The 13,822-nt window shown below is 37.6% G+C and overlaps 1 protein-coding gene across 1 annotated transcript in view; it reads right to left on the bottom strand.

Moving 5' to 3' along the window:
* The window catches only part of NEK9 (NIMA related kinase 9), a 36,776-nt gene extending 25,317 nt beyond the window's left edge, over positions 1-11,459 (bottom strand). The window contains exons 1-7 of the mRNA XM_079127467.1: positions 11,086-11,459; positions 8,582-8,759; positions 6,731-6,786; positions 6,122-6,192; positions 4,200-4,305; positions 2,476-2,607; positions 144-254 (exon numbers count right to left, since the gene is read on the bottom strand). Coding sequence (XP_078983593.1) covers positions 144-254; positions 2,476-2,607; positions 4,200-4,305; positions 6,122-6,192; positions 6,731-6,786; positions 8,582-8,759; positions 11,086-11,304 — 873 coding nt within the window. The 5' untranslated portion in view covers positions 11,305-11,459. The remainder of the gene's footprint in view (positions 1-143; positions 255-2,475; positions 2,608-4,199; positions 4,306-6,121; positions 6,193-6,730; positions 6,787-8,581; positions 8,760-11,085) is intronic.
* Positions 11,460-13,822: the final 2,363 nt, after the last annotated feature.

The following is a 13,822-nucleotide window of genomic DNA, read 5'->3' as shown; positions in this document are numbered from 1 at the left end:
CACATTCTGGGTACAGCTATGAATACATTCTATCCTGGGAAGATAGATGTGGTTCTGTGTGGTCTGTATCTATGCCATATCCCAAAAACTGAGGTTAGAACAAGAAAACAAAAAACTGAAATCAATATTTAAGTCATACCTACCTGGTCAAGACATGCATGGACCATTTGGATCAATTCCAAAGAGTACTGGCTAGAATCGACTTCCATGGCTCGGATTCCTTGTACGATCTTCACACACAAGTTGAGTGGATTCTATGAGAAAATGATGACTGCATTGTTCCTGGTTATATAAAGATGACATTATAATCTACCAGCAGGGGCTCACGGATGTCTGTGACCATTATTTAAAGAATTGGCAATTGTTCTATATTAGGTCTGATATAATATTATAACTATTAGTACACATTAGTAAGAAATGGTTGGGGATGCAATGCTGCTATCACATGGAATGAAGCTAACTGGCCAAAATGGAGATTAAAACTATGACTATATAGCCAATAGCATATTGCTCAGAATATATTATAATCTTCAACTGAATCCCAAGAAAAAGGAAAGTATGATTAGTTATGTTTCTAGACTTTAAGTAACTCTCCTGCCAACTAATTTACCTCCTAATGTATATATCCTAAATAACATCTGAATAGGTAATAAGTAAATAATACACAGACATCTTACGATAACAAGATAATAATAATAAAAATTATTCTAATATTATAACCATCTAATTGAAAGACCACTATGAACTAGACAGGCATATTTTATATATGATCTTATTTTCCCTTACAAAGACAACATAAAGAAGTTATTATCACTATCAATTTTTACACAAGAAAAATGGGGCTCAGAGATATAAATTGCTCAAAATTACACTGATAAAAAAAAGAAAGCCATCCTCCAACCAAAGTCTGACTCCAAAAGTCATTTTTGTTCCACTATATTATTTTGGAGAATTAGATGATAGTACTGAACAAACATTAGGATTTAGAAAAATGAATAGGTCTCAAAAAAGGCCAATGAGTTTGCATTACATTTGCATTTTTCTTTTTTTAATATTACATTTGCATTTTTCATATACAATATCTGAAAATCTTCATGAGGGAAATATATATTGTCTGGGAGATATATGTTGTTTCCATAGTACAGATAAAAAAAAATAGAGGATCAAAGCAATGAAGTGATTTGTCTAAATTCTCACATCTCATTGAAGGAGAGTAAACAGGAATTCACTTTAACTACTCAAGTGGTAGCCCATGGAGAAGCATCAACAGCATCATTTGGGAGCTTGTTTCAAACACAGAATATCAGATCCCTACCTGCAGACCTGATGAAACAGAATCTGCATTTTAACAAAATGCCTAGGTGATTTTGTATGCATATTAAAGCCTGAGAAGCACTGCTTTATATCAGGCTTTATTTCACTTTAAAAAAAGAGAAAAGGGGGCTGGGGTTGTACCTCAGAGGTAGAGCGCCTGCCTAGCATGTGTGAGGCACTGGGTTTGATTCTCAGTATCACATATAGATAAGGAAAAGAAAGGTCCATTGACAACCAAAAAATATTAAAAAAAAAAAAAAAAAAAAAGACTTAAGGGGAATCTGTTGCCCAAAAAACAATGACAATCTTTATTACGAGTCTGAATGTGTGATTTTTCATAAAAAAAAGATCAAAATACTTTAATGGGTATTATACAATTTGCTTTATCTTTAAAAAAAAAATTATGTAAGGTGAATTGGTGATGCATGCCTTTAAGCCTGTAATGCCATTTACTCAGAAAGCTGAGGCAAAAGGATCAAAAGTCTGAGGCCGGCCTGGGCAACTTTATAAGACTCTATCAAATTTTAAAAAAGGGTGGTGGTGCAGGGATGTAGCTCACTGGTAGCATACTTGCCTACATGCACCAGGCCCTGGGTTCAACTCCCAACACCACATAGCTAGAGCATAAGAACTAAAATAACTTTTCCACACTGGAGCATCACACAGGTGACACTAGAGTCAGTTCTAAAATCATAGTCAACAAATTCAAGTACAGTGCTCAAATTCTTTGATTATGGTCATTTCAGTAGGGAATTCACGTTGGAGATAAATTGATATACACTTTTTTTTTTTTTTAGTTTCAATGGATCTTTATTTTATTTTTAGTTTCAAGATATTTTATTAACAGCTACTATAAACAGTCAGATAGCTCAATTAGATTACCAAGTACAAAATCAACATACAAAAATCAGTAGTTTACATGTATTCAAACAATCTTTTGGAAAATTTAATGGAAGATTTCATATATAACAGTAACAAAAATATATTAATATGTTCTATAGTATTTCAATGATATAATACTAATCGGGTGACTGACTAGATTATTTTTGACTACAGTTGATTTCTGTCCAGGAAATCAGAAGCTCAGAGATAAATGAAGTTGATTCACTTAACCAACCTGTATTATTTGCAAAGACAATGTGGGATAATATACCAACTTACTGTAGCATCAAATGTTCTCTTGAGTGTAAGCAGTTCAAAAATGACACAGCCTACTGCCCAGATATCAGACTTGAAGTTGTATTTCACTCCTTGGCAGAGCTCTGGAGACATGTAATATGGGGTTCCCACAAGCTGAACAACAAAGAAAAAACCAAAAATAACCTCTCTTTTGAAGTAACTACATTAACATTTTAATAGTTAAATTTCCTAGAAAGTAGTGATAATAACCATAAAGCATTCATTAACAGATCCCAAAATGGTTTTCATGAGATAATGTCACTATGGGGAGAAATTTTATTCATATTAAATCTCTTGGGTCAGTTATAAAAGGGCAATCGGTGATAAAGGCACTGTAGTTAACTTGGGAGGCTCAATGGTTTTGATTCCTAGTTCACACAGGCTGTAGGCATTCAAGACCTACTAAAGACTTCACATAGATTGGGACAGACTTAGTCAAAGTTCCCCAATGTGAACTGACAGTGGGGAGATGGTAACTGAAAGAAGGGGTTAAAAGTTCTAACTGAAATGCACAGTAATGAAACTTTAAATGGCTATGTTTGGCATGTTAACATAGCTAGTAAATTTCTTTTTTAAGGAATTTTAAAAGGAATTTGAAAAAGATTCTCTGGTTTTAAGAATGGTTTTGGAAATAAAGTATTCTGTCCAAAAGTCTGCTTCTCCCACTATTAGAGACAAGCCATCTTGAATCAACAAAATAAAAAAAATTTTCAGATGATATGCCTGGCATTTATAAATTTTCAGATTATTCTTTCATTGTATTTAAATGGCTAAGAAAAGTCAAGTCTGGGTTTTATCAGATTGTTCTTGATGAGAAAAATCCATATAAGGACATAATTGCTTCTTTAGAAGCTCAACTTGGCCATCATCATACAAACAACTGAGTCCCTGAAACAGGGACTCACAACCCTGGATTGCAGACATATCTTGATATTATCCAAAAAACATCAGGATAAAGTTAATTTTTTAAAACTTACATTTCCAAGTTCTTTTAAGGATAGAGCATTATAAAACCAGAAGAATCATAATTGAATTTTATAATTCCTAAAAGGATAAGACTCCTGTCCTAAAGATCAACTTGTGTCTTCTTTTTACCCAAAAAGATGCTGCATATGAAGTCCAAAATCGGGTATTAAGTGAGTCCTCCAATTCCAACTGTGTATATTAAAGAACAAATTGTTTTCTGGGCATTAGGTTTTGCTTGTAACACAGGCTTCCCTCTGAACCAGAAGCAGAATTCAAAGGAAACATAAAAAAATGATTTTCGGGCTGGGGTTGTGGCTTAGTGGTAGAGCGCCTGCCTAGCATGTGTGAGGAACCGGGTTCGATTCTCAGTGCCGTATATAATTAAATGCATAAAACAAAGGTCCATCAACAACTAAAAAATTTATATATTTAAAAAAAATAAAAAAGATTTTCAAGGTTGATGTGGTGGTACACGTCTATAATCCCAGTGACTCCAGAGGCTGAGGCAGGAGGATTGCAAGTTTGAGGCCAGTCTCAGCAACTTAATGAGACCCTGTCTTGAAACAAAAAATAAAAAGGGCTGGGAATGTAGCTCAATGTTATAGTAACCTGAATTCAATCACCATTAAAAAAAAAAAAAAAAAAGTCTTGGGAAAAATGCACAAGATTTAGGGGGTATGATTATATCTCACAGAGCTAGAAAGGAAAAGAAAAGAAAATGAAGGGCAACCTGTACTCACAGTTTCAGCCATGGAATATTCGGAATTAAGTTTCTTTGCTAGGCCATAATCTCCAAGTTTTATCAGGTTTGCCTTGGTCAGAAAAATATTTAATGTCTTTATATCTCTGGAAAAAAAAAGATGCTGCGTATGAAGTCCATATAGACAATAGTTCTTTCTTAATCTCCATCCTGCCAAGATTGGTACAGAGTATAAAATGAATGTGTTACCACTGGTCAGATTCTGTTATAGGGTCCCAAATATTCCACAGAGTGATCATCACTTTCACACATATTCAATACTGAAGAGGGGACTTAGGGAGTAAAGGCAAAGAATTAACTTCACTATCCAGGGTTTCACAGCATAGAAATGTATCCCATACCAATGAGACCATTAGGAAAAGTTGAGAGTCAGATGAGAAAAAGTGCTGCAGGCAACCATAATTGCTATAAAATATACTGCCTTTTCAACTACCACTTACACCTTGAATTATAGTATCATACAATTTAGCAGGGGTTGGTGTCAAGGTTTTAAACAATCTGTTAAGGCAGGAGAAGAGGCTGCATGTCTCCGCATCAACACGACTAGGTTATTTTAGATCATCTTAATAAGTCACTGACCCTTTTTCCAAAGATGAATTGACCATGTATAAAATAAAATAATCCTAGTTTAGATTCCAGCTTCCTTTATTGAAACATATGAATAAACCAGAACAATATACTTGTTACTTTGAAAAAGAAAATAACATGCAACAGTAGCCATCCAATAGTTATCAAGAATTATATGCTTAGGGCAGGGGCTGTAGTTCAGTGGTAGAGTGCCTGCATTGCATGTGTGACGCACAGGGTTCAATCCTCAGCACCACATAATAAATATAGATACTGTATCCATCTACAAGTAAAAAAATATATATATTAAAAAAAAAAAAAAAAGAATTACATGCTCACTACAATTAGGTGAGGCGGTACATGCCTGTAATTTCAGATATTTGGGAGCCTGAGGCAGGAGGACCACAAGTTTGAGGCCGGCCTAGAAAATTTAGTGAGATCCTGCCTCAAAATAATATAAAAAGGGCTGGGAATGTAGGTCAGTAGTAAGTATTTGCCTAGCACACACAAAGCCCTGGGTTCAACCCCCAGTACTACAAAAACAAACCCACATATATGTATACATAAACTCATGTATGTGTACATGTAAACTAAGTGAATAAACCAATAAAAAAAGAAACATTAATGCATTACAATTGCTGGCAATGGTATAATGATGTAGAAATGCTCTTAAAATGGTTCTATTAAATAGACAGAAATAAACAGAAACCTGTTTTGTTCCTCCTAATTTTTATCAAATATTTAGTAAAACTGCACAATTGTACAATGAATGCCGTTTATTTAAATTGAAATAGCTTAATTACAGAATTAAAAACAATTGCTAATTATTATTGTGCAGAGAAAACATTTACTATGGATTCCATCCAAATTAATACTATTTCTCATAGCACCTTCTTGGCTTTCCTGATGAATTAATCTACTAAATTCTAAGACACCTCTAAAAGAAATGACTAAATGGTATCTAGCTACTGAGGAGATTTTTCTTAGATCACAAACACAGTTTAATCTCAAAAAGTGAAGATAACAACCCCTACTACTCTTTCCTGTCCTAATTACATCAATGGAAAAACTCTGACTGTTTAGTAAAGAAAAAAAAGTGCTAGCTGGGTACAGTATGCATGCCTATAATTCCAGCAGCTTGGGAGGCCGAGGCAGGAGGATTGTAAGTTTGAGAGGAGTCTGGAGAATGCAGTGAGATCCTGTCTCAAAATAAATCAAAAAGGGCTGGGGATATAGCTCAATGGTAGAATTCACTGGGTTCAATCCCTAGTACTACAGGAAAAAAAGAAAGAAAGAAAACAAGAATCCATCCATACATATTTTTAAATTCATTACCTATGAAGGATTCCAGCTTTATGAATACAGCTCACTGCTGAAACAATCTGAAAAAGGTACCACACCACCATCTGCAAAGACAAAATAAATTATATTTGGTTTGGAAACAAAAAATTTGAATATACTCTTGTACACACACACATGAAACAAAAACAAACAAAGGAAACTGCAACCAGAGACTATGATTTAATGACTTGACATCTTTTGCATGTACATTGAGTAGGAAAGAAAAGTGGTAAGGATAAAAAGAAAAAGCAGGTCACCATAAAATAGTTCTGTTGTCATAAAGTAAGAGTATGGTGAAGCAATCTTGTGGAAAGAAACTCAGGAAGCATGCAAATGTATGGAAAACTGGGCATTACCAGTAGGCAGTAACAGAACCAGAAAAGAAAGCCCAGAGTGAAGCATGATGTAGACGTGAAATGTTTGGGAAGCAGCTGGACAGGTTTCTTGTTAAAGGTTTTCTTACTAATGAATATCAATCAGAGTATGGAAGGAGCCCGGATAAAAGGAAAAAAAAAACACTCTCCATTGTTGGAATAGTAAACAGAAGCAAAATGTAAAAATTACATTATAATTCTAGCTTCCTTCTACAAACATATAAATTACCTCTTCCTCAAACAACTTGTCTTTCTGGCGAAGGATTTTGTCATACAGGTTCCCTCCTGAAATTAAACAAGAAACAGGTTTGAATTGCTTAATAGAGATCAAAACTCAACTCCTGTATCTAATAGGGTTTTAACAGGTGACACAAGGAAATGAAAGACTGAACTTTTTTTCTAAAGGAAATAATTTCTTCCCTTTCGGCTTTTCACCTGGTACAAAATATCAGTACTATTCGATGAAGATTCCCGTCCCCTCCCTAATGCAAGACAAAAATGGGAAGTATGGTATTTTTAGAAAAGAGGAGAGTAAAGATTATTCCTATAGTACCTCAATTAATGAAATCACTTCAAAATCAGATGATTTTCTTTTCTAGGCCTCTTTTTAAGGAATCTGCAATAATTTTGTAATTCTCCCAGTATGACTGCTAGAACACTTAGGTTACGTCTGTGATGCAATGTTTTATATATATAGGGTGCATGTCAACATTCTTTTCTTCCCACTTCCCACTGAAAAGGTTTCCCAAAAAATGCACTCCTAGATTGTTTCCAATCATTCCTCCTTTACAAATTTCTTCCTGTGAAGTAAGTGTGAATTTGCTTCTCTCGTTTTTTATAAAGTAATAGAGACTGCAAACAATCCTGGCTTGTCTTATTCTCAGCTGCAACTTATACTTTAGCCCTGGGTAAGTTTTTACAATTTCTCTTCCCCTGAAATTTAGTAATTTGGAGTTTTGATAAATGTATCATTTGTTCTGGTTCCTCCTAATCACAAAGAAAGTTAACTTCTTAAGGTTTCTTCTGTTTAAAAAAATTTCTAATATAATCTCCTACATTTACAATTGATCAGAACCAGAAACAATCATGAAACACCACAGTTTAGACTGGAAAGTTATACGTGAAGAATATGCTGGTACCTTTTTAGCATGCAGCCCAGAAAAGGATCTTGGGGATTCTCTTGTACAGTATGTACTGAACACTTGCTACATACCATGTCTCTACCTTAAGGGCTTTAAAGTATGATTTAATACAATCCTATAAGCTAGATACAGTGATCAACAAACTCTTTTTTGTTGTAGTTGTTACTGGGGAGTGAACCCAGGGGCGTTTAACCACTAAGCAATGTGCCCAGCCCTTTTTGTTTTTGAGACAGGGTCTCACCAAGTTGCTGAGGCTGTCCTTGAACTTATGATCCTCTTTGCCTTAACCTCCCAAACTGCTGAAATCAGAGGTGGGCAACACCATGACTGGTTATCAACAAACGCATTTTACAATAAGGAAACCAAGGCACAGAGAAGTTTCTTGTCCAAGGTTACAGAGCTAGAAAGTAGTGGGACTTGGGATATGGGTTGTCTAGTTTCTTAATAACAAGGTACTACTCATAGCTTACAAATGAATGGTCCAAAGAAATCAGACAAATAAAGCCATGCATTACTATAATTTTCATTTAGTTATGATCTTTAGACACCTTGCAACAGGATAACTTTAGCTAAAGTCAATAAAAATAACTACCACCTATAAGATTTCATTAATATATCAAGTGGTACTAAACCATACTATGTCCCTAATGGCTAACTAATATCATTTCAAAAGGAAAATTTTTGAAAGATAAATATAAACTCCAACTGAAAAAATAGTTTGAAGATGGAACTATAATCACAAGGAAGAATTTGAATATGCAAGGGAAAATTCCTCCCTTTATTTTACACACTTCAAAACTCTTCAAGGCCTGAATATGTCTCTTAAACTCTAGAAATTCATTTAAAGTTTTATCACTATATACCTGTACTTTTCCCCTCAAGGTAAGTATGAGCATAAGAATGTCTTACAGAGGAAGTCCCACTGAATTCTACCTTACCATTACAATATTCCAGCTCAATCAGCAGGGTTGTATTGTCCATGAAGTGATTGTAGTAGGCAATAATGTTGTCATGCTGCAGCAGTGCCAGAATAACAATCTCATTCAAGGCATCACGACGTTCCTTCTCAGACAGCCGGGTCAAATCAACTTCCTTCCACACAACCAGTGAGTCATCCTACAACACAGTAACAGAGGCTTTGTGCTTTCCTCCTGCCCAACAGTGAATGAATCCACGCCCAGATCTGTAAGCCTAGAAAGAAAACTTCCCACAGGGGCAAAGATTGATTCTTTTAATTTTTTCCTTTAAATGGATGTTAAGCTAAAGGTTCTGCATACAACTGAGAATTACAATTTATTACGGGAGAAAGTAAGGAACCAAGATTCCTTGGTTACTTTTACTTCTTACTTTGTTGATATACTTAATTTGCCTGAGGTCAGTTCTAAGTAAAAATATGGGATGGATACAGATGTCAAAGATTTTATTAAGGACAGAAGGGCTTGAATATTGGAAAAGAACTGGATAGCAACATTCACAGCTGATCACGACTTTTTATAAAGTGAAAGTACTAAGCTTGCCTCTAATTTTATAAATTTAGATTTTTCTAATGATTTTCATTTACCCTTTCCAGAAAAGTCAGATCCCCCATGGTGCACCATTATAATCTGTCACATTTTCTCTGTTCATGAAAATTTACCTGTAGCTCCTCATGTCTGTCTATTCCTTTTTACCATACCTCTAATTTTTTCCTGGTACCATTTCCCAGACACAAGCATCTCGACCACATAACCCTCTTCACCCTTTTGAATGCCTCTTCCAAGCCTTTGAAACTTCTTGGGGAAACTTTTAATAAGCTTTTTATTGTACAATTACTGAATGCAACCATTCCCTTAACTTTCAGCATTCACACACAGAAATGGCATTTGTCTATTCTTTTTCATTAACATACATATACAACTGAAATGCTCTTTGTTTACTTACTTGGTTTGATTATCTTCTTACTGAAACATAACCTTCTAGAGGGAAAGGGCTGCTTCTAACAGAACCTTTGTAAATTCATAGATCTAAGAAATATTTGGTGATATGGATAATGCTATAAATTCTGGGGAAGTTAAATCAAACTCAACTCAAAAACAAAAGAAGTAATCAAGTTCAACAGGGTAATAATGGAAAGGGATGAGCAAGGAAATGTGAAACTAATTGTAGTCCAAGATTTACGTCTAAACATTAAGTGAGCAATTCATTTACATATACTGTCATTTCTCTAAAAACAACAACAACAACAACAACAACAAAACCCAGGAATAGCAACATTCATCTCCTCTTTCTTGGATTCAGGGCAAGTAAGAAAACAGATTACTAATATATAATTTATAATAACAGCAAATCCTACAGTAATGTGGCATTAGGAAAAAAAGAATTAAGGATATTTTCCTGCAACCATCTTTCCTCTTTCCCATCTTTCAGTCTTAAACATATGCTGGGGATTGGGGGTGTAGCTCCAGTGGTAGAGAGTTTTCCTAGCATGTGGAGAGCCCTGGGTTCAATTCCTAGCAGGACAAAACAAAATCAAATCAACATATTCTGGCTTGGAACAGACAGCAGAACTGCAGATGGATCACTGGCGGATGAATCACCTTTGGCTACCTCAGCAAGTTCTGATTAAATGTTTGTCCTAGAGCTAAAGTTTCAAGACTCTAGTGATCAAATCTAATTTATGGTTTTTGAAAGTAGAATCATTATTGTGGAGTTCTGAATATACATTCCTAACTTGGGAATCAGTGATCCGTGGCTTTTTGTAAAGTATACACATACGCAAATGTAAATGGAAGAGGGTGAGATTATTTTGCTTATATTGGGTTCTCAATTGGTCCACGTTCCCCCAACAGCTTAGAACAACAAATAGTTATTTTTCCACGCATGAACCTGCAAGATGAACACCAATGAAGAAACCAACACATGGGGATCGTCTCAATGACGTTCAAGAAAAATATCCAATGAGGTGATCACTTCTGAACTTAGATAATGACAAAACTAGCCATGTTGAGGTTGAGAAGCTATGCCCCTCCTCCCCAGCCCGACCTTTGAGAGCTAGCTATACAAGGAGAGGAAGTAAGTTTTGGCAACACCTAACGTTCGCATACCACTTTCACTTAGTTTGCAAAGCACCTTCTCTTGATTCACAAAATAACCTAAAAAAAGGTGATTTTTAAGGTGGGTACCACTTTACAGATGGGGAAACTAAATCTCACAGACAGTTCAGTGATTTGCTCAGGTTTCCGGGGTTACACAAAAATGACCAGTTAGTGGAAATCAGTGATTAACCTATCCCTACAGCAGGTGAGCTGAAAAAGTGAAGACCCTGACACATATACCCTGCGGGTGTCTAAACATTATGCAAGGAGGCTCAAGACGCGGAGAAAGCCGGGAGCAGGTCAGGAAGGAGGGACCGGGAAGGAGGAGCTCAAGCGGCCGGGCAGCGGCCTGAGCCGAGGGCCGCTACCTCGGTGCGGCGGTACAGCGTGGCCTCCCCAAAGGCGCCGCGACCCAGGACGCGAATGGGGATGTAGTGCAGCTCTTCCTGCTCCGCCGCGCCACCGCCGGCCCGCGGCCCGGGACTGGCGCTGGGCCCTGGGCCCGAGTCCCCGCCACCCCCGGACTCGCTTCCAAAGTCCGAGTTGATGGAATCGCAGTGCCGCTCGTACTCGCCCAGCACCGACATGGCGGCGGCCGCGGCTCTCCGGGACCGGCCTGCGTGTCCCAGGCGGCGCTGGCCGAGCAGCGCTTCACTCGGTTCTGACGCCGGCCAGCGGTTCCGTCGGCCCCGCGGCCCCGCGAGGCTCCATGGTGGCGCCTGTCCCCTGACCCGGAAGCAGATCTGGGTGTTTCCGGCCCAGCCAAGTTTCCCCCGCCTTCGCTTGCCCACTTGATTAGTTCAGCTGATCCGGCTTTCCCACTCGGGCGGTGGGGAGAAGTGTGATCTCCCGCGGAGGTGGGCGGGCGCGTGGTGAGAGCGAGGTGGAACGGCTCGGCTTCCGCAGGGTCAGGGCGTCACCGAAGGGACGCTCTCGGGGCTCAGCAGCTGCTTCTCTGCATCCCTAGCCAGGTTTCCTTACTACCTGGAGGTCCAGAGGTCTTCTAGACTCACCTGTGCGTCAGACCTCCCACACGAGTGGTGATTGTGGAAGCAGTCCCTTCCAACGTTGGACAGCGCTCTTGTTTAGAGATACTGTAGTAAAGATAGCAAGTTGATACTCTCCTGCCATCTCAGTGGGTCCAGTTCTTTTTCCTCGGACCACCCCAGATTCCCTCTTCTTTACAACTACAAAAATATTTTCAGTCAACTCTCCCGACACTCTCCACTCCCTTCTTTTCCAAATCAACAGTCTCCTGTGTGTTTCTCTAGATCTTTGACCATCTAATCTCAAGCATTGTTTTGAGCATATTTGGAAATGGAGAATCTGCAGTAAGATGCTCCCTGCCCTAATAGCCAGAAAATTGCAGCACAATGAGCAATACCTTTCATCAGTTATGTGACCTTGAGCAATGTCACATGGCCAAAAATTTTTTTAATAAAGTTGCGGAAATGTGACCTACAACACAGGGATGATGGCTAACATTTATTTAGGGTTATGTTCTGGGCTAAATGTTTTTCCATATATTATAGCACTTAATTCTCACATTCTCATTTTACAGAAACTAAAATACAGAATGGCAAGTAACTTGCTCAGTGTGACACAGCTAATTAAGAGAAGTTGGGAGGTCACACCCGGCAATCTGGCTCCAGAGCCATGGAAAAGCAGGATGCGTTGGAGCTAAGAGGTCATGTGGCTGGAGTCCAGGGTGCATGTGAGGTAGAAGATGTAACCTCTTTTCAGAGTTTGGGGTTTCTTGTGGGCAATGGAAAATTATTGGAGATTTTTAAGCAGATGAGTAGTAACTACATGTCCAGCTTTTCTAGGGAAGCCCCTGTTTGTCTTTTTTCCCCCAGCATAATTAATAAAGCCTTTTTGTTGTGGTGCTGGGGATTGGACCACAGGCTCATACAGGCTAGGCGAATGCTCTACCACTGAGCTACATCCCCAGTCTTTTTTCAAGATAGGTTCTAAATTGCCCAGGCTGATCTTGAATTTACAATCTTCCTGCCTTAGCCTCCAGAGAAGCTGAGATTACAGGAGTAACAAAGCCTTCTTTTGCATGAACACCCAGCTCGGATACTAAATATGGTCACCTTGGATTAAGACCCAAATTATAATTTATGAGGAACTCTGATGACTATGTAGAGGATGAAAACTGGAAGCAATTTATATTTTAAGAAGAGGTGCTGACACATTATCAGTGAGTGAAGAGGAAGTTCAGATTTAAGAAATCTGAGAGATTTAGAACTTTATTAGTTGGGATATCATTGGTAAGGTAGATGTAAGCATTCCAGAGATTCTCTTGTTTTTTTTTTTTTTTTTTTTTTTATAAGTAGACATAAATAGAAAATATAGAAGGAAGATAGACTGGTAGAATGGGATGAGGGATGTGAGGACCAAGTTCACACCCTGGCCTCTCTATAATTCATCAATGTGCCTTTCAATATATAAAATCCTGCAGTCTGCATAACACTCTGCATTGGGTCTGAATGGAGAGTACAACGGAACTTCTGTCTTCCCTTATCTGGAACCAGTATTTCTATTAGTGTACCAGCCTTCATGATGATCTACTCCTACTACACATGTACTTGAGAGTTATGTTCTAGGCACTATACTGAATGTTTTCCATCGCTAGCTCTTCACATCCAACTGAATCCAAAGTAACTCAGCCTTCATATCCTATAATGTCACTCATTTTTTCAGAATGCTTACCTATAAAATGCTGATGCATTTATCTTGTTTATTACCTTCACTCATCAGACTATAAGTTCCATGAGAACCTGGATTTTGCTCTTGTTCAAGGATATATATATATATATATATATATATATGTATATATATAAATATAAATAAGTATATATATATATATACATATAAATAATCTGGGCCTAGAAAAGTGCTTGGCATTACAGTAGAGGCCCCAAAATTACTTGCTGAATAAATATCAGGTTGTTATCCCGTATGTATGTAACATTTAAAAAAAAACCAAAATGTAAGACTGCTTGATTGACGACTCATTAGTTTTGCTGGTTTCACCCCAGGGCTCTAAATTTTACAAGTATCTTTGATTTCAACTAATTCATTGAACAAATGTGTGCCAGC

The sequence above is a fragment of the Sciurus vulgaris genome, assembly GCF_902686455.1.
Source record: "Sciurus vulgaris genome assembly, chromosome: 2".
NCBI lineage: Eukaryota > Metazoa > Chordata > Mammalia > Rodentia > Sciuridae > Sciurus > Sciurus vulgaris.
The sequence above is the reverse complement of the archived record's forward strand: the minus strand, read 5'-3'. Positions and strand labels throughout refer to the sequence as shown.